Here is a 24,083-nt window from a genome sequence, read left to right on the forward strand (position 1 = left end):
CCAAATTTCACCACTCTGAGTCGAACAGATCAAGAAATATAAATATGTGCCCGTTGCGGCAGGGTGGCCTAGTGGTTAGAGCGTTGGACTAGTAACCGGAAGGTTGCAAGTTCAAACCCCTGAGCTGACAAGGTACAAATCTGTCATTCTGCCCCTGAACAGGCAGTTAAACCACTGTTCCTAGGCTGTCATTGAAAATAAGAATTTGTTCTTAACTGACTTGCCTAGTTAACTAAAATAAAAATAGCACCACCATGCGGTTGATCTAAATGTGCTTGTATAAACCGTATTTGTAACCTATGTACCAAGTTGTATTACAATATGAATATCTATGTTGGATTTATATCTATTTATGTGCCAGATCAGGTCCATGTGAATGTTCATTGGTCAGCAGTTGCCATGTTGTTTGACATACTAGACTGAAAAATAGTGCATTGAGAGAGCTTGTTCCATAGATGCCATATATACATTTTTGTGCAGATCAGTCATTCAGTGCCAGAGGAGTAGTGTTTCAAGTGTTTTCACATCATTCTAAATGTGGGAAAAGGCATCATGGCGGACCTTATAGGTCCATGAGGCAAATTTGTTCCTTGTGAGTAGTGGGACCTATGCACCAAATTTCATGACTCTCCATCACAACTGTTGAGTAGCATGATTTAGCATTTTCAATCGCTTGTTATAGTGCCACAATGTGGCCAATTGGCATGGGATTGCAAGAGAGGGTGTGACCCACGGGCCGTTACCATCATGCCAAGTTGCGTCCTCCTAGACTTACCATCTCAGAGGAATTTGCATGTAATTTTTCTTGGGGGAAGAATACGGTATAATAATAACGAACCAGAAGAAATACAATAGGGCATTAACAGCTTCGCTGCTTGAATCCCTAACAACAACAACAACATCAACAACAACACACACTGCACTGAATACGACTACACCTCACCTCACTACAGTAAACCAGAAGAAAGACTTAGCTTCTTACTAGCCTGCAGGGCAACAGATGTCAAAACATCTGAATACAATCCTTAGAAAGGAAGAAATGCATCTACAACAGACAGACCTTGACTAACTAATGCAGCCTTTCCAATCTCTCCAGCTATCCATGAGATTCCTCTATCAATATCAAAACTGCCCTGTAAGACATGCTTGATAACAACCCAACATCTAGCCAAACCAACACCAAAACTCTGAATGTTTTCTAAGGGGGCCTGATTACTCACAGCAATAATACAATGACTAATACAGACAGACAGACACGGTCAGATGTTGTTCACACATAAACACTGGGCTGGATCATATCTGACTGTGAGACGAGGCAAAAAAACACACAAACCGCCCACATAATACATTCAGACTTGCGGACAGTTAAATTATTGTTTTAGTATGTGTACGTGCGTGTGTGTGTGTGTGTGTGTGTGTGTGTGTACAGTATGTACGTGCACATTCTTGTGTCCGTGGCTCTGCACGTGTGTAAACAACACCAACAGTCATTTGAAGGCAATCTGGAAGCAATAGAGGCATTAGGGGCTGACCACCGTCCCCAAGCTCCCACACTATGTTCTCCCACGCTGGGGGAACTGGGCCGGAACACTGGCCCCCTGGATCCCTCCTGGGTCCTGGGAACAGAACGGGCCTGCGAACAAGGCCAACCTCTAATCTGTCCCCCAGTACCAGCCTCATCCAGGTCAACACAGCCCTGACCCACAGCCATTCAACATGGGACACATGATCTGGCATCTCACTCACTTAGGCTATTCAGAAAGAGCAGAGCAGAGAGAATGCTAAAGAGTATGGTGATAATTGACGGGTATTAGTCATAAGGATGTCAAAGGGACGCTTTTTTTAAAAAGCCTGACGAATGATAAATGGGATGTTTGGAAAGATGGGGTTGGGGTGAAAATGGATCTTTACAGTTGTTTTATGCAAGGAATGTTCAGGGGAAGCATTGCTTAATTGCAGAAAGAAGACTGTTATATTTGGGAGACAGAGGGGTGTCTGTTAAAGTAAGAGAGGGAGGATGAACCTAATGGCATGGGAGGCCATTAGGTATTACTTATGGAGTAGGAGAAGCAGTTGAGGTAAAGTTAAGCCATCAGCAGGAGGGGAGGTTATTGTGTGGGGGCGTGGCTAGAGGGAGATTGTATAGTTATTGTCTACGTGAGAACATCAGGGGACACCTGGTTCTGAGAGGGTGGAAGACTGAAGAAGACTGAAGTTTGTGTACATTAACCCATTAGGGCCAGATAATATCCCTTCATCTGTACTTTTGCAATGTCTCAAGTAGGCAAAATCTGGGTTGGGATGGTACCCTGAGGGGCCTGAGAGATGGGAGGGTGTGTGCTCTGTGACCCCCTCCTACTCTCCCCCTCTGTGTCTCAGGGTCTGCGGACATGAGCAGAGATTGGACTGCCACACTACTCGGCTCTCTTTATGCTGGAGGCTACTGAATTAAGAGCGGAGCGGCATTGGAATTACAATGGACTAGGCCTGCACACTATCCTGGGAGAGACATTGGGAATGACTTATAGAACAGGGTTAGGGAAATGAAAATAAAAGAATATGAGCTTTACTTGGAATTCATTTATCTTTTTATTGTTTGATTTGAAAGCACATATGTACGGCACACACATCCAGACACACACACACACACACACACAGAAACACACATTATGTTATTCACATATTTAACTACACATCATAACTCACTGTTCAGTGTCCATTCCAATTTTAAGGATCCATAATGACATTGTCATTTCCCCAAACACTTTCACCAAGCTCAAACAACCCAAGCCATCATTAAATATGTGACCTTTGCCCTCCACAGCTACTCAGGGATAATGATGAGGACAGCAGCCCTGACGAGTGTCGCCGTAGGGATAAACACTCTTCCCACAAGATCAATCCTCCCAATCAGCAGGCATGAACAACACTCACACATTCATTGACACATGTTCACACTCACGCACACTCTGAAACGTCAAAATATAAAGCTGTCTGTTCAAATGTCAACACCTCTAACACCACACACTCTCCAAAACATCTAAACTCACTCATACAAATATAAATGTTGAGGGTCATTTCCAGGTATTTGATCACTGTAGAAAAGATGTGGCCAGATCAGAGCATGTCTGAACAGTACCTGAACCCCCCCCCCCCCCCCCCCCTGCCCACTCTCTTCCGCAAACAACCTAGTCCTCCCCTACCTGCTGCTCCACTCTCAACCGTTCTCCGCCCCTCCCATTCACACCCCATTAAAGCTTACAGCAACAATACATACTGCTCCAGCCTGCATGTTCAAAACTGAACACAATTAGTGAAGTATGTGATGGAATGTGCCATCTCTTTCATTTGTATGGGCCGGGACAGAAATGAGGTTATGAGAAGAGAAAGTCATCCAAGTTAAAACAAGGTTAATGGGATCGGGATCCCCTGCGGGTTCGTGTCAGAATATCCAGCTAATATATGACGCGAGTGAGTATCTCCACTGGTCTAACAGGCATATTTGATGAATTAAGCTCACATGGAAATAATGGTTATTTTAATCTTGTCCGTTGTGGCTTTAAAGGATCTCATTCACGCCTCAATAAAATAATTTATTCAGGGCTACAAATAGAATTTATAGTAGGTATATTGCATTAGGGTTTAAGTCAGAGTGCTAACCTCCTCGCGGTATTGTCTAGGTTGCCTAGACAACCAGGCTCATATACGCTGAGTGTATAAAACATAAGGAACACCTTCCTAATATTGAGTTGCACCCCCTTTTGCCCTCAGAACAGCCTCAATTCGTCGGGCCATGGACTCTACAAGGTGTCGAAAGCGTTCCACAGGGTTGCCCATGTTGACAACATTGTTTCCCACAGTTGTTTCAAGTTGGCCGGATGTCCATTGGATGACTGACCATTCTTGATACACACAGGAAACTGTTGAGAGTGAAAAACTCAGCAGCATTGCAGTTCTTGACACACTGACACCGGTGCGCCTGGCACCTACTACCTCATCCCGAGTTCGAAAGCGTGCTTAAATATTTCGTCTTGCCTACTCCCCCTCTGAATGGCACACATACACATAACCTGTCTCCTCCCCTTCATCTACACTGATTGAAGTGAATTTAACAAGTGACATCAATAAGATATCATAGCTTCCACTTGGATTCACCTGGTCAGTCTATGTCATGGAAAGAGCAGGTGTTCCTAATGTTTTGTACACTCAGTGTAGATGATCCCAATATTTGATACCACATCCAGACAAGCTACCGGAGAGCTACTGCCGCGAAACCTCAACAAAAATGATATTCTACTCGGATGAACCAGGATGACTTGACCCTGGACCGTCTTGACCTACGAGATAAGAATAAGGGACAAACAGAAGTGGTATGACACCATTGCTGATGAAGCCAAGGCTGACTCTAAGGTGGACTATCACTGGGGAAGACTACACCTCCCCACGGCGTGAGGACCCTCATCCTGGATCTCGCGCGTCATGGACCTTCACCCTGGACCTCACACGTCATTGACCCTCACCCTGGACCTCACACGTCACCTGGACGCCTTTGACTCTGAGTGCCTCTGCCGCATACTGGGCATCACATGGCGTGACCACATCCACACTTCTTTCCGTGGCCTCCAACTGCTCTTAAATGCAAGTAAAACTAAATGCATGCTCTTCAACCGATCGTTGCCCGCACTCACCCTCCCGACTAGCATCACTACTCTGGACGGTTCTGACTTAGAATATATGGTCAACTACAAATACCTAGGTGTCTGGTTAGACTGTAAATTCTCCTTCCAGACTCACATTAAGCATCTCCAATCCAAAATTAAATCTAGAATCAGCTTCCTACTTCGCAACAAAGCCTTCTTCACTTATCCTGCCAAATATACCCTCGAAAAAAGGACTATCCTACCGATCCTTGACTTCGGCAAAATAGCCTACTCAGTAAATTGGATGTAGTCTTTCACAGTGCCATCCGTTTTGTTACCAAAGCCCAATATACTACCCACCACTGCGACCTGTATGCTCTCGTTGGCTGGCCCTCGCTACATATTCGTCGCCAAACCCACTGGCTCTAGGTCATCTACAAGTCTTCGCTAGGTAAAGCCCAGCCTTTCACCATAGCAACACCCACCCGTAGCACGGGCTCCAGCAGGTATTTTTCACTGGTCACCCCCAAAGCCAATCACCTACTTTGGCTGCCTTACCTTCCAGTTCTCTGCTGCCTATGACTGGAACGAATTGCAAAAATCACTGAAGCTGGAGTCTTATATCTCCCTCTCTAACTTTAAGCATCAGCTGTCTCAGCAGCTTACCGATCCCTGCACCTGTACACAGCCAATCTGTAAATAGCCCACCCAACTACCTCATCCCCACATTGTTCTTTTTTTGCTCATTTGCACCCCAGTATCTCTACTTGCACATCATCATCTGTACATCTGTACATCTTTCATCTTTTCATCTTTTATTATATCTTTCATCTTTTATTAATGTTAAGTTGTAATTATTTCACCACTATGGCCTATTTATTGCCTTACCTCCCTAATCTTACTTTGTTTGCACACACTGTATATAGATTTTTCTATTGTGTTATTGACTGTACGTTTGTTTATCCCATGTGTAACTCTGTGTTGTTTTTTTTGTCGCACTTCCTTGCTTTATCTTGGCCAGATCGCGGTTGTAAATGAGAACTTGTTCTCAACTGGCCTACCTGGTTAAATAAAGGTTAAATATTTTTTTTTTAAGTAAAACATCCAGAACTCCACAATACGTCAAAAGATGGACCATCCCCGTCTCCTCCCTGGTCAGAGCCTCCTGACTCCGACTGTTCGGTCACCTGGCCAGATCAATCCCACCTCTGGAGCCTGCCCTTATACTGAAGGAATCCTCCCCCAACTGGCCAGGCCCAAGAGGAAAACCGAGAACCAGTTCATCCAACCAGTTGGACAACGATATACGCGACCTGGGACTCAACACCACATCAGCCTGGGACCTGGCCTAGAATAAGACAGCGTGGAGATCCATTTGTCGAGGCGCTATGCTCCGAGGAGTGAGCAAAGATGAGTGAGTGAATATTACATTATGCCAAGAATCCAGTTAAGACAAGTTCCAACAAATAATACTGATGTTTCTCAGATCCAATACCAGAATGAACCAGTTTGTGTTCTGCTACTGATGAAACTACAGTACATACATACCAAATCCTACATACAGTCCATGACACTACTTCATTCACACCCAACCCTGACTCCCTCGCCCTGGTGTCCTACCTCAAACACCTCCTCGTCCAGTAGTCGTGTTCCAAACACGATCACCCCCTCCGTGCTGACCAGAGGATTGTCCCCTCTCAGTAACTCCAGAGTCTGCACCTTCTCACAGTCCAGGTACAGGGTGACTGACTTGCCCTCCACACTGTAGGCTATTCTGTGCCACCTGGAGAGACAGAGAGTTGGAGATGGGTTTGTACATCTTTATTATGCAGATGTAGTGTCAGGTTGAATGTAGGTCACTTGGGTTCAGTTAGAAGGAGGCACCACCTGTATGCAGTATTCTGAGGAAGGGTTTTCTAAGGTCAAATGCATGGAATCACATTGTAGTATTTTACAGGGTCAAGTCAAGCCATTGACCTTGTATTGTGAGCCAAGAACTCTATGGTACTAACGTGATCTATGTGTGTCCTCTATGGCTCCAGGTCACTTAGGGTCAAGCACACTTTCAAGTGAGATCACATACTGAGGAAACTGCATATTTTGGGTCAAGTTTCGGTGATACCCAATGGCCAATCAAACGACACGATGCAGGTGAATCTCACCCAATCATGTCAATATGTGTCAATCATAAATCAGGGGCTACAGAGTTTGGTTTTTGAGAAGAAGTCCCAGTCAAGAGCCAAGGACATCAGGCCAGGGGTAGTACCCACTTTCCATCAGCCAAGTTGATCTTCTTGAAGATGGGGTAGAGCTCCGGGGAGGGCTGTCCCTGGTGGTCTTCATACAGGAAGACAGGCGAGCGGCCCACCTCTAGCCCCAGCTGCTGTACACCCTGCTCATCATACACAGACAGCAGGAAGAACTGGGTGTCCTTCTTTGCCCTCACTGTTGTCATCAGGGAGAAGTCCACAGGGAACAACGAGTCTGGGGGGAAAGGGGGAACAATTGCTGTGGATGATATGGTTGACCTTTTCTACTCTGTTGTTCTCTGATATGTTAAAATAATGTTGCACCCGACACTGTTTTTTATGTAAAAATACATAATGCAATTTCTATATCCAATGAAATAATATTCAAGTCAGTCATACAGTCATAGAGTCAGTCATACAGTGAGTCATACAGTGAGTCATACAGTTAGTCATACAGCCATACAGTCAGCCATATAGTCAGTCATACAGTCAGTCATACAGCCATATAGTCAGCCATACAGTCAGTCATACAGTCAGTCATACAGCCATACAGTCAGTCACACAGTCAGTCATAGGGTCAGTCCTACAGTCATACAGTCATACAGTCATACAGTCAGTAATACAGTCAGTCATACAGTCAGTCATACAGACAGTCACACAGTTAGTCATACAGTTAGTCATACAGTCAGCCATACAGTCATACAGTCAGTCATACAGTCAGTCATACAGTCACACGTCAGTCATACAGTCAGCAATACAGTCAGTCATACAGTTAGTCATACAGTTAGTCATACAGTCATACAGTCATACAGTCATACAGTCAGTCATACAGTCAGTGATACAGTCATACAGTCATACAGCCAGTCATACAGTCAGTGATACAGTCATAGAGTCATACAGTCATACAGCCAGTCATATAGTCAGTCATACAGTCAGTCATACAGTTAGTCATACAGTCAGCAATACAGTCATACAGTCAGCAATACAGTCATACAGTCATACAGTCATACAGTCAGTCATACAGTCATACAGTCAGTCGCACATTTAATCTTACAGTTAGTCATACAGTCAGTCATACAGTTAGTCATACAGTCAGTCATACAGTCAGTCATACAGCCAGCAGTACAGTCATACAGTCATACAGCCAGTCATACAGTCAGTCATACAGCCATACAGTCAGCCATACAGTCAGTCATACAGTTAGTCATGCAGTCAGTCATACAGTCAGTCATACATTCAGTCATACAGTCAGTCATACAGTCAGTCATACAGTCAGTCATACAGCCAGCGGTACAGTCATACAGTCATATAGTCAGTCATACATTCAGTCATACAGTCATACAGTCAGTCATACAGTCAGTCATACAGTTAGTCGTACAGTCAGTCATACAGTCAGTCATACATTCAGTCATATAGTCAGTCATACAGTTAGTCATACAGTGGAGAACACAGTAGGTAGCAACACACCACTTTGGGGACTCCCACACTGGCAAGACCCACTGCCCCTCCCAAAATAACAATATCACACATCTGAACTTCAATGAATAATAATAATGGCCTGTGCTACTACACCCTAAGACCTACACCCATGGAGAAGAGGGAGAACAAAGTCAGGTCCGGTGTGTTACAGTGAAGCTTAGGATTCACTGCAATTACCACACATACACCATGACCCAGACACATTGGATGTGAACTACATCTCTACAGATTGTTGTTACCTGGGAAGAGCTGTTTGGTGGGTGCACTGAGCTGTATCTTCTTGTCTATCCTATAGGCCATGTCTGTCTCCTCCATGTCCTTCCTGCTGGTGCAGAGGCCAGCCTCCATGGACACCCCCTCCATGTGGTCCGACAGCTCCAGTACCCGCAGCACATCGATGGGATCAGCTGCACACGAGAGAAGGAGACACATCAGTACACAGTGATACAATAACATGTACTTCATATGAGAAATATAATGTGTTGTACAGTACCTTGTACTGAAACTATAGCCAAGAGAACATATTTTTATAAGCTATGTGTCCAAGTTTCAGTTCCGCTTATGATACTCAGACATTTGAGGGAAAAACTAAATCATCATCATTTTGGACCTTAGGTTTCTCACAGCAGCTGTAAGCATGTTGTTTTCAACCAGTACAGTCACCGATATGATATTTGGCTTTCTGGCTACACAGTGGTGGTAGGCTGTGTTCTTTACAGCAGAGAGAACTGCCAGTTCGGAGGAGCTGGTGGGAACCTGTGTGTGTTTGTGTCTGTCAGTCTGTGTGTGTGTGTGTCTGTGTGTGTGTGTGTGTGTGTGTGTGTGTGTGTGTGTGTGTGTGTGTGTGTGTGTGTGTGTGTGTGTGTGTGTGTGTGTGTGTGTGTGTGTGTGTGTGTGTGTGTGTGTGTGCGTGCGTGTGTGTGTGCGTGTGTGTGTGTGTGCGGGTGTGTATGTGTGTGTGTGTGTGTGTGCGGGTGTGTGTGTGTGCGTGCGGGTGTGTATGTGTGTGTATGTGTGCGGGTGTGTGTGTGTGCGAGTGTGTGTGTGCGAGTGTGTGCGTGTGTGTGTGTGTGTGCGTGCGGGTGTGTGTGTGTGCGGGTGTGTGTGTGTGTGTGCGTGCGGGTGTGTATGTGTGTGTATGTGTGCGGGTGTGTGCGAGTGTGTGTGTGTGTGTGTGTGTGTGTGTGTGTGTGTGTGTGTGTGTGTGTGTGTGTGGTGGGGGGTGATTAGAGGAGACAGAGACAGGCCCACGCAATGCTGAAAGCAGCAGTCCTGCAGGTGGCCTTCTGTTCCGGGGCTATCATTATGGGATCCAGCCATGACTCCGCCTACTGTATAATCCTGCTGTACACTACACACTGGAACACACCTGACAGCTGACACCTGCCTAGAGCCAGCATCCCACAGCAAGACACCTCTCTCACCATCTCTCCCATTCACAACGTTTCACTGGCATGTGCAATACACATTTCTCCAGTTACAATGTGTTTATCAGGAATAAACACAAAGATAACTCTTTCAGAAGTAACATGGGAATAAAAGATGTAGGAGTATGTACTAGTTCACACTGCTGTGTGTTCACCCCTTCGGTGATAAGTAAAACATGCCTGTAGTTTATTTACAGTTGGCTGGTTAGTTGTGTTTGACCATTATGATATTTTCTGTGTATAATGTGTAGTCACAAGGATGAGTCTGAACTGAGCTGTGTGCAATAAGGCTCCCACCAGCTGCTCTATGGGAAACTGTTTAAGGACATCACACATAGACAGACTACTGATTGGGGGAAATGGATAGAGTTACACATTGCAATATTATAAAGAATGATATTATATCGATACTTTGACTCCAAGTATCAATTAGTCATTTATTTTGGTTTTGCTAGGAAGCGTTAGCTAGCGCTTGTCATCTGGCTGTACCTGTGCCAAAACTCCAGTATTTTTCATCCTATAGCTTGTTCTTTTTAAACAGTGAGCCAACATGTTTTCAGCACTTTTATTTCCCTAACTGATCAAAACTGTTTTTCTCATGCAGTCAGTCGCTTGTCTCTCTGCAGCAGACATATACAGAGCAATATGTTTGGACCATCGAATCGCAATAAAATCACAGTATTGAATCGCAATACATACATAGTTGTGAAAATCGCAATACATTGTATCGATACCTAAGTATTGTGATAATATCGTCTTGTGAGGTCCCTGGCCATTTCCAGCCCGAACACAGACACACACAGCTTATGGGGAGGCTGCCAAGGCAGAATTGAGCATTCCAGCCATTTAAAATGAGGATCCTAAATTGAAGTTGCCCCCCGTAGCTCTCTCTCTCTCTCCATGCTACACTTTCTACTTTTCTTCTCGCTGTTAATTAAACATGTGGTGAGAGTTTAACCAGTGCGCAATCGCTGCTTGCAGAAAAACACCCTGTTAGCTTTTGTGGCATTATTTATTTGCATAGCAGAGACCTTTTATTCACAGCAGCTCAGATCTCACCCACAGAGCACCCATAGAATGGTAACAGGCTGCACTGTAAATAGGTTAAGCTGTGAATTAAATCCAGACTGTGTCTGAAACACAATGGAAAACATCAGGTACTGATTTAAAGGTCCGTAAGACAAAGCAGCTTAAATTCTACTTTGATATGAGAGTCATAAACAATCCCTATAAATGATTTAATTACAGGAGTTGCTGCTTGCTCCTAACAAACACAACTGTCTGAGCGTACGCACACAGTGACAGCGTTACAGCCTTATTCAAGCTGATGCTCATTCCCACAGTCCTCGCCTGCCCTCGCCCCCACACAGACATTTATGATGTATTTTCTAATCCTGCCTAATTGCCCTGCCGTGAACCAAGAAGTAAATGTCAGTGAATAATTTATCAGGTCAAGCCGGTCACATACATACGGCGCACACACATGACGTGTGCACACACACACACACACACACACACACACACACACACACACACACACACACACACACACACACACACACACACAGACAGGTCATAAGGCAACGATGTTTGGAACAGCCAGAACAGGATTTTAATCTGCAGCAGCATGGGTCTAATTATGACAGGCCTTTGGAGTGCTGTGTTACAGACAGACTCAAAACACCTGACAACTGGACTCAAAACAACAATAACTCAATCATTCAGTCTTGTCCAAACTATCCAATCCCAAAGGCTCTTTAGTCCAAATTCTTCAATCTCATGGGCTCTCTTGTCCAAACTATCCAATCCCAAAGGCTCTCTAGTTCAAATTCTTCAATCCCCTGGGCTCTCTTGTCCAAACTATCCAATCCTCAAGGCTCTCTAGTTCAAATTCTTCAATCACATGGGCTCTCTTGTCCAAACTATCCGATCCTCAAGGCTCTCTAGTTCAAATTATTCAATCACATGGGCTCTCTTGTCCAAACTATCCAATCCTCAAGACTCTTGTCCAAACTGAGCATTTCCGTTATTTTTTTTCACCTTTATTTAACCAGGTAGGCTAGTTGAGAACAAGTTCTCATTTGCAACTGCGACCTGGCCAAGATAAAGCATAGCAGTGTGAACAGACAACACAGAGTTACACATGGAGTAAACAATTAACAAGTCAATAACACAGTAGAAAAAAAGAGAGTCTATATACATTGGGTGCAAAAGGCACGAAGAGGTAGGCGAATAATTACAATTTTGCAGATTAACACTGGAGTGATAAATGATCAGATGGTCATGTACAGGTAGAGATACTGGTGTGCAAAAGAGCAGAAAAGTAAATATGAACAGTATGGGGATGAGGTAGGTAAATTGGGTGGGCTATTTACCGATAGACTATGTACAGCTGCAGCGATCAGTTAGCTGCTCAGATAGCAGATGTTTGAAGTTGGTGAGGGAGATAAAAGTCTCCAACTTCAGCGATTTTTGCAATTCGTTCCAGTCACAGGCAGCAGAGAATTCCATGTAAAAGGACCCATGAGCACCAACATGAAGTTCATAGGAGCATATCAAATTGGGTGTCAAATGAAAGCTAATATTCTATATTATTGGGAAATGGAGGCATAGATGCATTTTTTAAATCATTTTCATCCTAAAAAGGAGGCATAAGTAAAGACGTTGATTTCTTGTCAAACAGATGGAAAACATTTCTTCAGAAACATCTAGGGGAAAAGTCTTAAAATGTATTAAAAATGTTGACCTAAAGACCACTGCCAACTAATATCAATATTTCGTTTTGGAGAAATTGTTTTGTATTCTCTACGTTTAAGAAATATGGCCTTTTGTCTTGTAATTCCATTACCAAAAACCCACATATCATTAAGATAGCACAGTACAGTACATTACAGTACAGTGCAGTACAGTGAGTAGAGCACCGTAGAGTACAGTACAATACAATACAATACAGTACAGTAAAGAAAAGTAGAGTATAGTACAGTAGAGTACAGTATATTGTACTGTACGCTACTGTACTGAACTATACTCTACTGTACCCTACTGTACTGTACTGAACTCTACTCTACTCTACTGTACTCTACTGCACTGCACTGTACTGAACTCTACTCTACTCTACTCTACTGTACTCTGTGCTGTGATGTCCAGGAGAATGTAAGGAGAATGACATTCGTATTCATGATTCTGTATTTCTGTGTAGTATAGATCAGAGACCCATGATGTAATTCCTTACCGTAATTCCGTTACCATAATTCCGTTACCGGGTTTCAATCCACTTCACCTACTGTAGTTCAATAACCAAAATAGATGTTTTCAAACTCAAGGTGCCATGTCATAGTTGACATCCCATTCTTTCTGCAAACATCTTTGAATCTTCATTTGGAGCAGATATTTTTGGGTCTTTTTCACTGGAAATTGTTACATGCAGTCCCTGCGCATTGAGTTGTTTGGCATATAAATATTATGTAAAGTATAACTAATATATAACATAACACAGCATACATAACCAAACATAACATCCACATGACTAAAGTACAGAGAGCCTTCTATCTGACCTTTGACCTCAGACAGTAGTCCAAATGTGCAACGCCACTTGGGAAAACAATGAGAAAAGCAGGAGAAAGTCCTCTTCTGAAAGAAACAATCTTCACAATGACATGCCAGACACACACACACACACACACACACGCAAAGATACTCTACAGAACTTTGTTTCACAAAGAACAATACTATATTATATATAGTTAAGAACAAATTCTTATTTACAATGATGGCCTACACCGGCCAAACTACAGCCAAAGAAGACTCAAGAAATATTCAAATGAATATAAAACATTCAACTATTTTGGACAGCAATCAATACAAATGCAAGAGATGGAATCCGATATCTGACAGAGACCAGATAATCTCTAGCATTCTGGGAACAAGAAGGAAAGAATTCATCAGTGAGGGGATAAAAGGGATATTTCATCCCAACGACCACAAACAGACAGAGGCTAATCAAACACAGCAGTGACACAGATGGACGGCTGAGTGCTAACCTCTCACCCCCACTACCCTACCCCTCCCTGCCTCCTACCCTACTGTCCCAGAGCCCCCATTGTCCCCACAGTACAGCAGGAACATTTTCACCATGGGGGCATTTACACCGGCCTCGGGAATGTTCCTTCTCCTCGTCTCCTCTCCCCTGGCCTGGCGTCGTAAAGCATCCCTGGGCGAGCAGAGCAGTTGGCAGGAGGCCATGTGAGGTCTGGAGTCGCCCCAACATCAACAGTGATTGACTCCTCAGGACTGGCTCTGTCTGTCATATATTCCAAAACATCTCTATTCAAATCTACCTGTCTACCCTGCAGCGATGCTTCCTCCGCCAGCATCACCTGTCTGAATCTCATTAGACCTCCTAATAATCCTTATCTCACTTTACCTGTTGGAGTCATTACGTGTATGTAGAGTGTGTTTGATCTCCCTAGCTTGGACTGAGTCAGTGATATACATACCACATCTGCCTACATTACACTGGAATGATGTGAATTCTACTGTATGTGTGGTTGTGGACATGCACAAATAGAGATAAAGGAGTGCTTTGTTAGAACAAGATGTTTTCCAGGTCCACATAAGGTCAGAGTTCACCCATACTGTACATATTTTCCATACATATTTCTCTCACCAAATTCCAGCATTCATCTAGCGAGCATGGCAATGAGTGTACAGCACACATCCCACGTGTGACATTTGGGTCTTCTTCCTCCCGTCTGTATGTCTCCTCTTCTGGTCCTCCCTGCTGTTCCCCTCCTCTCAAAGACCATGAATCACTCAGCCAGTGTGTGTCTGAGGACAACATGTCTCCCCTACGGCAGTCAGTACTGTCCTCTCTAGTCCTCCTCTCCTCGGCCCTGGCTGACAGACGGAACAGGCCTCGGTAGGCCCCACTTAACACAGCCTCGCTCACAGAGGTCCCTCTGTCCACTGCTAATGTTACACAACAATAGTGTGATAGCGTGATGCTACATGTACTGAACACCCTTCACATACGTCCTGCAGGCAGGAAGATTGGCCACTATCTCCACATATCTATCACACATTGGCATCATTTGTTCTCTGTCCTCGACGGCTCTTCTGAAGACACTCTCAGCAGCTTCATAGTGTGCCACTAAATCTCTCTCTTTCTCTGCATACAACTGAGCACCACAACCTCTACCATGCATCATGCATGAACATACATGTAATCAGAGTGGTCTCTATTCAACCTCTTCTCTGAAGACAGTCCTTTCCCTCTGATATGAGTCACACACCACTTCCACTCCTTGAAAAAAAGGCAACAATTACTGACATTGTTCAAACACAATCAGGCCTGTGAACGAGGGATTTCTCCATCTGAGCATCAGGGCCGTACTGTTTAAAAGCCCATTTAACCAATTGTATTATCAGCGTTATTCTGTGTGTTGAGTGGACTTCAAAAGGTCAAGGATTTGAGCTTATGTGGACAACTTTGTTTACTCAACAAATTCTGCTCGAAGTGAGCTGAACTTAAACCAGCTTTTTGAGTAAAATTACTTATACATGTTTGTTCCAAACCACAACCATTATTATCACATTTGTAGGTTGATTTTCAGAATTGTTTGTTTCAATACCTGTTTTTGCATGTACATTGATTTGTTGATTCATCTTATGCTACACAAACATAAATAACATACATTTTTCTAAACAAATCTAATCTGTTAGTAATTGGACATTGGACTTATTGCACTTATCGCTACTGAGACATCTGTTACAAAACACCTAAATGTGTATTGTAATGACATTCTGAGATTGTCATTAGGCCTAAACTTGTAGCCTGAATTGCATCCACCGCTGTCCACGCGCATCGCGGTAAAGGTCACCCATCTCCTCCACAAAACAATTTGGAGCTTGTACCCCCGGGATTCAAGTCAATTCTCAAATTTTTCATGTGGCTGACATGCGGTAATGTTAAATAATGGTGTAATGGTCTATATTTTCTTGGCATTCTGTGTTAATTATTGTGATAGGTTCACGTCCTACCGGTACGGCGTGCCCCCAATATTTATTTATCTGGTACGCCGTACCAGACCCCGTACCAGCTTACTTTCACCCCTGGGTGTAACAAGGCCCTCAAAGAAAGGCCTTATGATATACACTATATATGCAAAGGTATGTGGACACACCTTCAAATTAGTGGATTTGGCTATTTCAGCCACACCTGTTGCTGACAAGTGTATAAAATCGAGCACACGCCCATGCAATCTCCATAGACATTGGCAGTAGAATGGCCTTACTGAAGAGCTCAATGACTTTCAACGTGGCACCATCATAGGATGCCACCTTTCCAACAAGTCAGTTCATCAAATGTCTGCCCTGCTAGAGCTGCTCCGGTCAACTGTAAGTGCTGTTATTGTGAAGTGGAAACGTCTAGGAGCAACAATGTCACAGCCGTGAAGTAGTAGGTCACACAAGCTCACAAAACAGGACCGCCGAGAGGTGAAGTGCGTAGCGTGTAAAAAAATTGTCTGTCATCCCTTGCAACACTTACTACCTCTGGAAGCAACATCAGCACAATAACTGTTTGTCGGGAGATTTATGAAATGTGTTTCCATGGCCGAGCAGCCGCACACAAGCCTAAGATCACCATGCACAATGCCAAGCATCGGCTGGAGTAGTATAAAGCTCACCGCCATTGGACTCTGGAGCAGTGGAAAAGCATTCTCTTGAGTGATGAGTCAAGCTTTACCATCTGGCAGTCCGACGGACAAATCTGGCGGATGCCAGGAGAACACTACCTGCCCGAATGCATAGTGCCAATTGTTAAGTTTGGTGGAGGAGGAATAATGGTCTGGGACTGTTTTCATGGTTTGGGCTAGGCCCCTTAGTTCCAGTGAAGGGAAATCTTAACGCTACAGCATACAATGACATTCTAGACGATTCTGTGCTTCCAACTTTGTGGCAACCGTTTGGGGAAGGCTCTGTCCTGTTTCAGCATGACAATGCCCCCGTGCACAAAGCAAGGTACATAGAGAAAAGGTTTTTCTAGATCGGTGTGGAAGAACTTGACTGGCCTGCACATGGCCCTGACCTCAACCCCATCGAACACCTTCGGGATGAATTGGAATGCCGACTGCGAGCCAGGCCTAATCGCTCGCTCAACACCGGCGCTAATGCTCTTGGAAGCAAGTCCCCGCAGCAATGTTCCAACATCTAGTGGAATTCTTTCCCAGAAGAGTGGAGGCTGTTATAGCAGCAAAGCGGGGACCAACTCCATATTAAATGCCCAGGATTTTGGAATGAAATGTTTGACGAGCATCTCATTCCATGTCGTGGTCATGTAGTGTATATAATCTAGAGCTTCATTCTTAAAAATAACATATTCACTCAGACACTTGGTGAAGGCTTCAGGACTGAAAGCTATTGAATACAACAACCATGTCTCGATCGCGAACAAATACAGTCATTGGTGGTAATTACAATTCAACCGAAAGGTAAGGCACACTGGGAAATATGCAAATAAGGTAGAATAAATTCTCAAGTTGAGTTGTATGTTCACTTACAGTAACTTCAAATTCTAAGTTGTGTGAACCTACAATTCAACTTCAGAATGTGTGTTGGTTCAGCTCATGTCGAGCAAACTCACAATCTTGTTGCAGCTGGTTGCCATACAATTGTATGTTGAATCAACTTCAAATGCAAACTCAACATATTTTTTTTACAGTGCAGAAACAAACTTGGATGAGAATATTTCCCAGAGCATCACACCCTGTGCTGAGGAAACCGTTCCAGTTGCATTGGGTGTAATGTGGGATATTTTGGGATATGTATTAGAGTTTGTTTGTTTTCTTTCAACTACTTTGAGAGTTTGATTGTGCCTGCCTGGAGTGCCAGATGGACAGGCCAGGGTCTTTTCCACTTATTCAATTGCACCAACTATTTGACAGAAAACACATTTAAATCCAGATTTGATTTGGTATTCTGAGTGATGTTTTGAGGTATATGCAGATCGCTCTTCCTTTATCTGCATATTACCCAGGTGTTACCGGACATTTAAATATGGAATATGGAAGTCAAGCCTTTGTATATGGACACAGGCCTTCATAATCCTACATAATCCTACATAATCCTTTGTTTCATCCTTTTAACATGTCATGTTGCATTAAAAGTCCTCAGCGATGTTTCTCCGTAACAGTTGGTGATTGGTAATAAGTGAGAACAGATTAATGGGCAGTAAAAGTGAAGAAACGAGGGTCAGGAGAAAATGTCTAGAACAGCACAGACAGCATCACTCAGAACCTCCAAGAGGGGATTGAATTAAATCAAATGACCCTAAGACTGAACTCTGACCTCTATAGGTCATGGGTCACTATGGTGTGGACAGCAGAGGTTCTGAGTCGAGGAGAAGCAAGGGGAGTGGGAACAAAAGAACAGGGGCACGCCAGAAACATCCTCCCACACCACCACACACACTCATGTCCACATTCATCAACATTAAACCACATTCTAAATATAGTTATAGTATAGTGTAGTTATATATAGTTATATATATAGTTATAGTATAACTATATAGTTATAGTATAGTGAATAAGCACTCATAGGACTACTCACACACACAGGCCTACTCACACACACAGGTCTACTCACACTCATAGTCCTACTAACACACATAGGCCTACTCACACTCATAGTCCTACTCACACTCATAGGTCTACTCACACACATAGGCCTACTCACACACACAGGCCTACTCACACTCATAGGCCTACTCATACTCACAGGCCTACTCACACTCATAGTCCTACTCACACACACAGGCCTACTCACACACACAGGCCTACTCACACTCATAGTCCTACTCACACACACAGGCCTACTCACACTCATAGTCCGACTCACACACATAGGCCCACTCACACACACAGGCCTACTCACACACACAGGCCTACTCACACATATAGTCCTACTCACACACAAATGCCTACTCACACACACAGGCCTACTCACACTCATATGCCTACTCACACACACAGTCCTACTCACACACACATGCCTACTCACACACATATTCCTACTCACACACACAGGCCTACTCACACTCATAGTCCTACTCACACTCATAGGCCTACTCACACTCATAGGCCTACTCACACTCATAGGCCTACTCATACTCACAGGCCTACTCACACTCATAGGCCTACTCACACTCATAGTCCCACTCACACTCATAGTCCAAAAACATAATAGCACACAACCCACGCTATAAAATCAGGTCATTAAATATTGTGGTTTGTTTTCTGTCTCTCAGTCTGTGTCGACTACTCAATCTACTGCGCCGTCCTTGTCTGTCCGTTTGTCTGTCTATCATCGGCCTGTCTGGGAAACCCACTCTTCACTCACTTTCAAACAGAGAAGGAGAGGTAGGCTAGAGGAACGGAGGAACGGAGAATCCAATATGTCCACTATCAAGAGGACGGGGCTTGTTAAAAGGTTTACATGGAGAGACAGAGGAATGTGTTGTGTTGGAAGAATTCTTCATGTTGATTGGGCTGTGGGACAGGGGCTAGCACTGGGTCTGCTTTGAGTTAGCACTGGGGAGCTTGGGAGCCATTCAAACCGTTGGTTGTGTGGGAGACCGATGTGGAATCCTCCGCCTGCTGCTGCTATGCTGCTGAACCCTAGCTCTCCTCTCTCCTACATGCTCCAACACACACACACAATACACACACTCCTCCACGCTCCAACAGCTCAGGAACACGGGCAGAACATGTGTGAGCCTGACGGATCTGAGCATGTGGGTTTTTTCACTGATATGCTATCAGTCCATACTGTTCTGTAGAGTACAAGCTCACTCATAATAACAGCCTCATTCAGGTCGGTTTTCTCACTACATTGCCACCTCTTTGGATATTTGTAACAGTGATTACTCTGTGAGTAGTGAATGTGGGTCAGAAGCTAATCTCAGTGGCAAGGCTAATGGTCAGTATGTGCGTGGAGGAGTGTGTGAGTGGAGAGTGTGTGTTGTCTGGACAGATTTGAGTTTGGTTCCACATCTCCCTTCCTCGCACGTCACCCTGACATTCTTCTAGCTCCACAGTTTGTTCTGCTGATATTTACTCACTGCATGAGATGAGGGCCAGACTGGCCTACTGCTGCTGGCCCCATAGAGGAAACACCTGCCCCGGGGCTCACACTCTCTCTGTCCACTATACACACACCACACACACATAGCGAGACACACACACACACACATACACACCACACACACACGGACACACACACACACACACACACACAGAAACACTTGCACGCACGCACGCACACACACACACACACACACACACACACACACCACACATGCACAAATACAACAAATTCCAGTCAGTTCTTACAATCAATCTTTCTCTCAAACATCCTAACATTGAGTTATCATGGTGTGCAATACCAGAGCTCCCGCAACCAAAACATGCCACTCCCACCCTTCACAAACATGCTACATGCATTGCACATTTGTACTTGAACAGCTTAGGAGGTTGGTGGCAACTTAATTGGGGACGATGGGCTCGTGGTAATGGCTGGAGCGGAGTTGGTAGAATAGTACCAAATACATCAAACACATGGTTTCAATGTGTTTGATGCCATTCCATTGACTCCGTTCCAACCTTTATTATGAGCCGTCCTCCAATCAGCAGCCTCCACTGGTTGTACAGGCAGTTTCTCTTTGTTCACTCCACTCAGTTGTTGATGATAACTTGATGCATTTCTTGCTATTGTAAAGCTGATTTACTGTGGTTCACGTTGCATTATACCCTGTTAAAGTTTACTACCTGGTGTCAGTGCTTACTCTAATGGACACTGACTGGGCCGTATGAAGAGGACGCTGTATCCAGGTAAAAACAGCCAGGCCATCCGTATAATTTGACTTGTATATTGTTAAGATAAGACTCCAGATGGTTTTGGTCAGATAGCTAACTAACTGTCAAGATTCCCTAGGAGGTTAAGATATGATGTATGGCTCTGATAAGGCTCAACCTGGAATAAAGGCCTGTATGACAGGCTGGAGGACGCCACAGAGAGAGGGGACTGACTGTTGCATATGGTTCTCTTTGTGCAGAGAGGGCCTCAATCACCATTCTTCTAAGAGAGGCATGAGCCGCCTACAGCTCTGAAACATAGAGACCCGTAGCTGTGGGAGGAGTGTTCTTTTTGTTCTGTTTCTGGGAGCCAGATGTTTATTGCTTAGTATAGATTTGTGACGGAGATGTTTGATATTATTTACACATATTGGATGTCAGGGGATTCCTATTCCTAACAGTTTTGTAGAAAAAAGGCAAAATGGCAAACAAGATCCACACCAACAGACCAGGGGAGACATGTCTTTGTTTCAGGTGGAGATATTAACAAGCACGTCAGCATCTTTTCATCTTTCCATTAGGAACACGATTCCTGTGACAGCGGATGCTGATAGCACTAACAGGCATCAAACTTTCCTCTCCTCTTTTTAGTTTCTTTCTAAAAACGGTCCTCTTTTTTCATTGGTTTCTATTTTCCCAGGCTCATTTGTAGCGTGATTAAAGAGGAACATGACTTGTCCTCTCCTCTGGGAGTCTGGTGCAGGATCAGCAAGGCGGCAGGATCAAATGGGATTCAGAGTGAGGACTGCACGCGTGAATTCCCCTCTGTCATACTGGCGGCACGGAGAAGGTGGGGGAGGCAGGGGGGGGGGGGGGGGACAGGGAGGGGACACAGGAAGGGAGGAGAATGTAGATGAGGAGGAGATGCAGCACATGAAATCAAAACAAACCCCCTCTTTCCCGTATATTTTAACAGCAAAAGAAAAAGAAAAGAAAAGAAAGGAGAGATGGAAAAAATGTGAAGGGGCTGAGGAACAGAGGAGTCACAAACTGTGGACGTGTGCAAGAATGTCTCTCTTCCTGTCGTCAAACATGACTACAAAGAACAGTCTTGATGCTCTCCCGGGCACATGCAGTGCACACACGGAGCACATGTGAAAGCATTCTCCCACTCATACTGGCCCAGTCCACACATTATCAAACACCATCACTTATCCTGTACTGTCATATCAGCAGAGGAACACCATACAATTCCCCACAGTTCCAACACATGCAAGCCATCATATTATTCTCTGACTCACAATATCACCCCTCATTACAGACAACCCAACCCCACCAACACGAACAACGTCGAGTCTCAAATAAGTAAGCATTTGGCAGTAAAGTCTAGCCTCTATAATGGAGCACCTGCAAGGACACAGTCAAACGCTGCTGGTCTAAGACACTCAAAACACTACCAGAGGGCGTAGCTTTATTGCTGCTCATAGCAGGCCTAATAGCCCACGTGTGGCAGACGTCTAGTTGAGGTCAGACTCTCAGTTCAAACTGTCATCTGAAGTTTTATTTGTGGTATTATACATTGCCCTCGGAAAGTATTCAGACCCCTTGACTTTTTTCCACATTTTGTTACGTTACTGCCTTATTCTAAAATGGATTAAATAGTTTTTTTTCCCTCATCAATCTACACACAATACCTCATAATGACGAAGCAAAAACACGTTTTCAGAAATGTTGGCAAATGTATTAAAAAATTTACAACTGAAATATAAAATTTACATAAGTATTCAGACCCTTTACTCAGTACTTTGTTGAAGCACCTTTAGCAGCGATTACAGCCTCAAGTCTTCTTGGGTATGACACTACAAGCTTGGCACACCTGTATTTGGGGAGTTTCTCCCATTCTTCTCAGCAGATCCTCTCAAGGTCTGTAAGGTTGGATGGGGAGCTTTGATGCACAGCTATAATCAGGTCTCTCCAGAGATGTTCGATCAGGTTTAAATCCGGGCTCTGGCTGGGCCACTCAAGGACATTCAGAGACTTGTCCCGAAGCCACTCCTGTGTTGTCTTGGCTGTGTGATTAGGGTCATTGTCCTGTTGAAAGCTGAACCTTCTTCCCATTCTGAGGTCCTGAGCGCTCTGGAGAAGGTTTTCATCAAGAATCTTTCTGTACTTTGCTCCGTTCATCTTTGCCTCGATCTTGACTAGTCTCACAGTCCCAGCCGCGGAAAAACATCCCCACAGCATGATGCTGCCACCACCATGTTTCCTCCAGATGTAATGCTTGGCATTGAGGCCAAATAGTTCAATCTTGGTTTCATCAGACCAGAGAATCTTGTTTCTCATGGTCTGAGAGTCTTTAGATAACTTTGGCAAGCTCCAAGTGGGCTGTCATGTGCCTTTTACTGAGGAGTGGCCTGATTTGTGGAGTGCTGAAGAGATGGTTGTCCTTCTGGAAGGTTCTCCCATCTCCACAGAGGAACTCTAGAGCTCTGTCAGAGTGACCATCAGGTCCTTGGTTACCTCTCTGACCAAGGCCCTTCTCCCCTGATTGCTCAGTTTGGCCGGGCGGCCAGCTTTAGGAAGACTATTGGTTGTTCCAAACTTCTTCCATTTACGAATTATGGAGGCCACTGTGCTCTTGGGGACCTTCAAAGCTGCAAAAATGTTTTGGTACCCTTCCCCAGATCTCAGAGCTCTACGGACAATTCCTTTGACCTCATGGCTTGGTTTTTGCTCTGACATGCACTGTCAACTGTGGGACCTTGTATACACAGGTGTGTGCCTTTCCAAATCATGTCCAATCAATTGAATTTACCACAGGTGGACTCCAATCAAGTTGCAGAAACATCTTAAGGATGATCAATGGAAACAGGATGCACCTGAGCTCAATTTCGAGTCTCATAGCAAAGGGTCTGAATAACGTGTAAATAAGGTATTTCTGTTTTTTAAATAAATGAGCAAATATTTCAAAAAACCTGTTTTCAGTTTGTCATTATGGGGTATTGTGTGTAGATTGTTGAGGATTTTTATTTATTTAATCCAATTTAGAATAAGACTGTTATGTAACAAAATGTGGAGAAAGTCAAGGGGTCTGAATACTTTCCGAAGGCACTGTGCAATGGCTTCATACCAGCAGCGGCAGCTGAGCATGCCCATAAGCTTGTGACCAACCCACAAACATAGACAGGCCTCACCATATCTTTGTTTATGTAGGTAGAACATGGAGGCATGTTGTAATGGCTCCAGAACTAAAAGCAACAGAAAGCAGCTCCTTCCAATCAGGGTGTGCATACACTAATTTTGCAGCTGGTCAAATCCCATAGTATCTAATCCTATTAAAATGTGTTATTTTAATGAGCTGGATCTAGAATATCAACAGAATCAAGGTATACATAAAGGTTCATAGGGAAACTGAAATGCATTTTACCATACCAACCA

General features: G+C 44.2%; 1 protein-coding gene across 2 annotated transcripts in view; it reads right to left on the minus strand.

Annotated features, from left to right (window-relative positions):
• The window catches only part of col5a3a (collagen, type V, alpha 3a), a 77,217-nt gene that overhangs the window by 51,884 nt on the left and 1,250 nt on the right, over positions 1–24,083 (minus strand). For both annotated transcript variants that reach the window (XM_031834173.1, XM_031834172.1), the window contains exons 2-4: positions 8,608–8,775; positions 6,911–7,124; positions 6,261–6,423 (exon numbers count right to left, since the gene is read on the minus strand). In XM_031834173.1, coding sequence (XP_031690033.1) covers positions 6,261–6,423; positions 6,911–7,124; positions 8,608–8,775 — 545 coding nt within the window. The remainder of the gene's footprint in view (positions 1–6,260; positions 6,424–6,910; positions 7,125–8,607; positions 8,776–24,083) is intronic.

The sequence above is a fragment of the Oncorhynchus kisutch genome, linkage group LG10 (assembly GCF_002021735.2).
Source record: "Oncorhynchus kisutch isolate 150728-3 linkage group LG10, Okis_V2, whole genome shotgun sequence".
Lineage (NCBI taxonomy): Eukaryota > Metazoa > Chordata > Actinopteri > Salmoniformes > Salmonidae > Oncorhynchus > Oncorhynchus kisutch.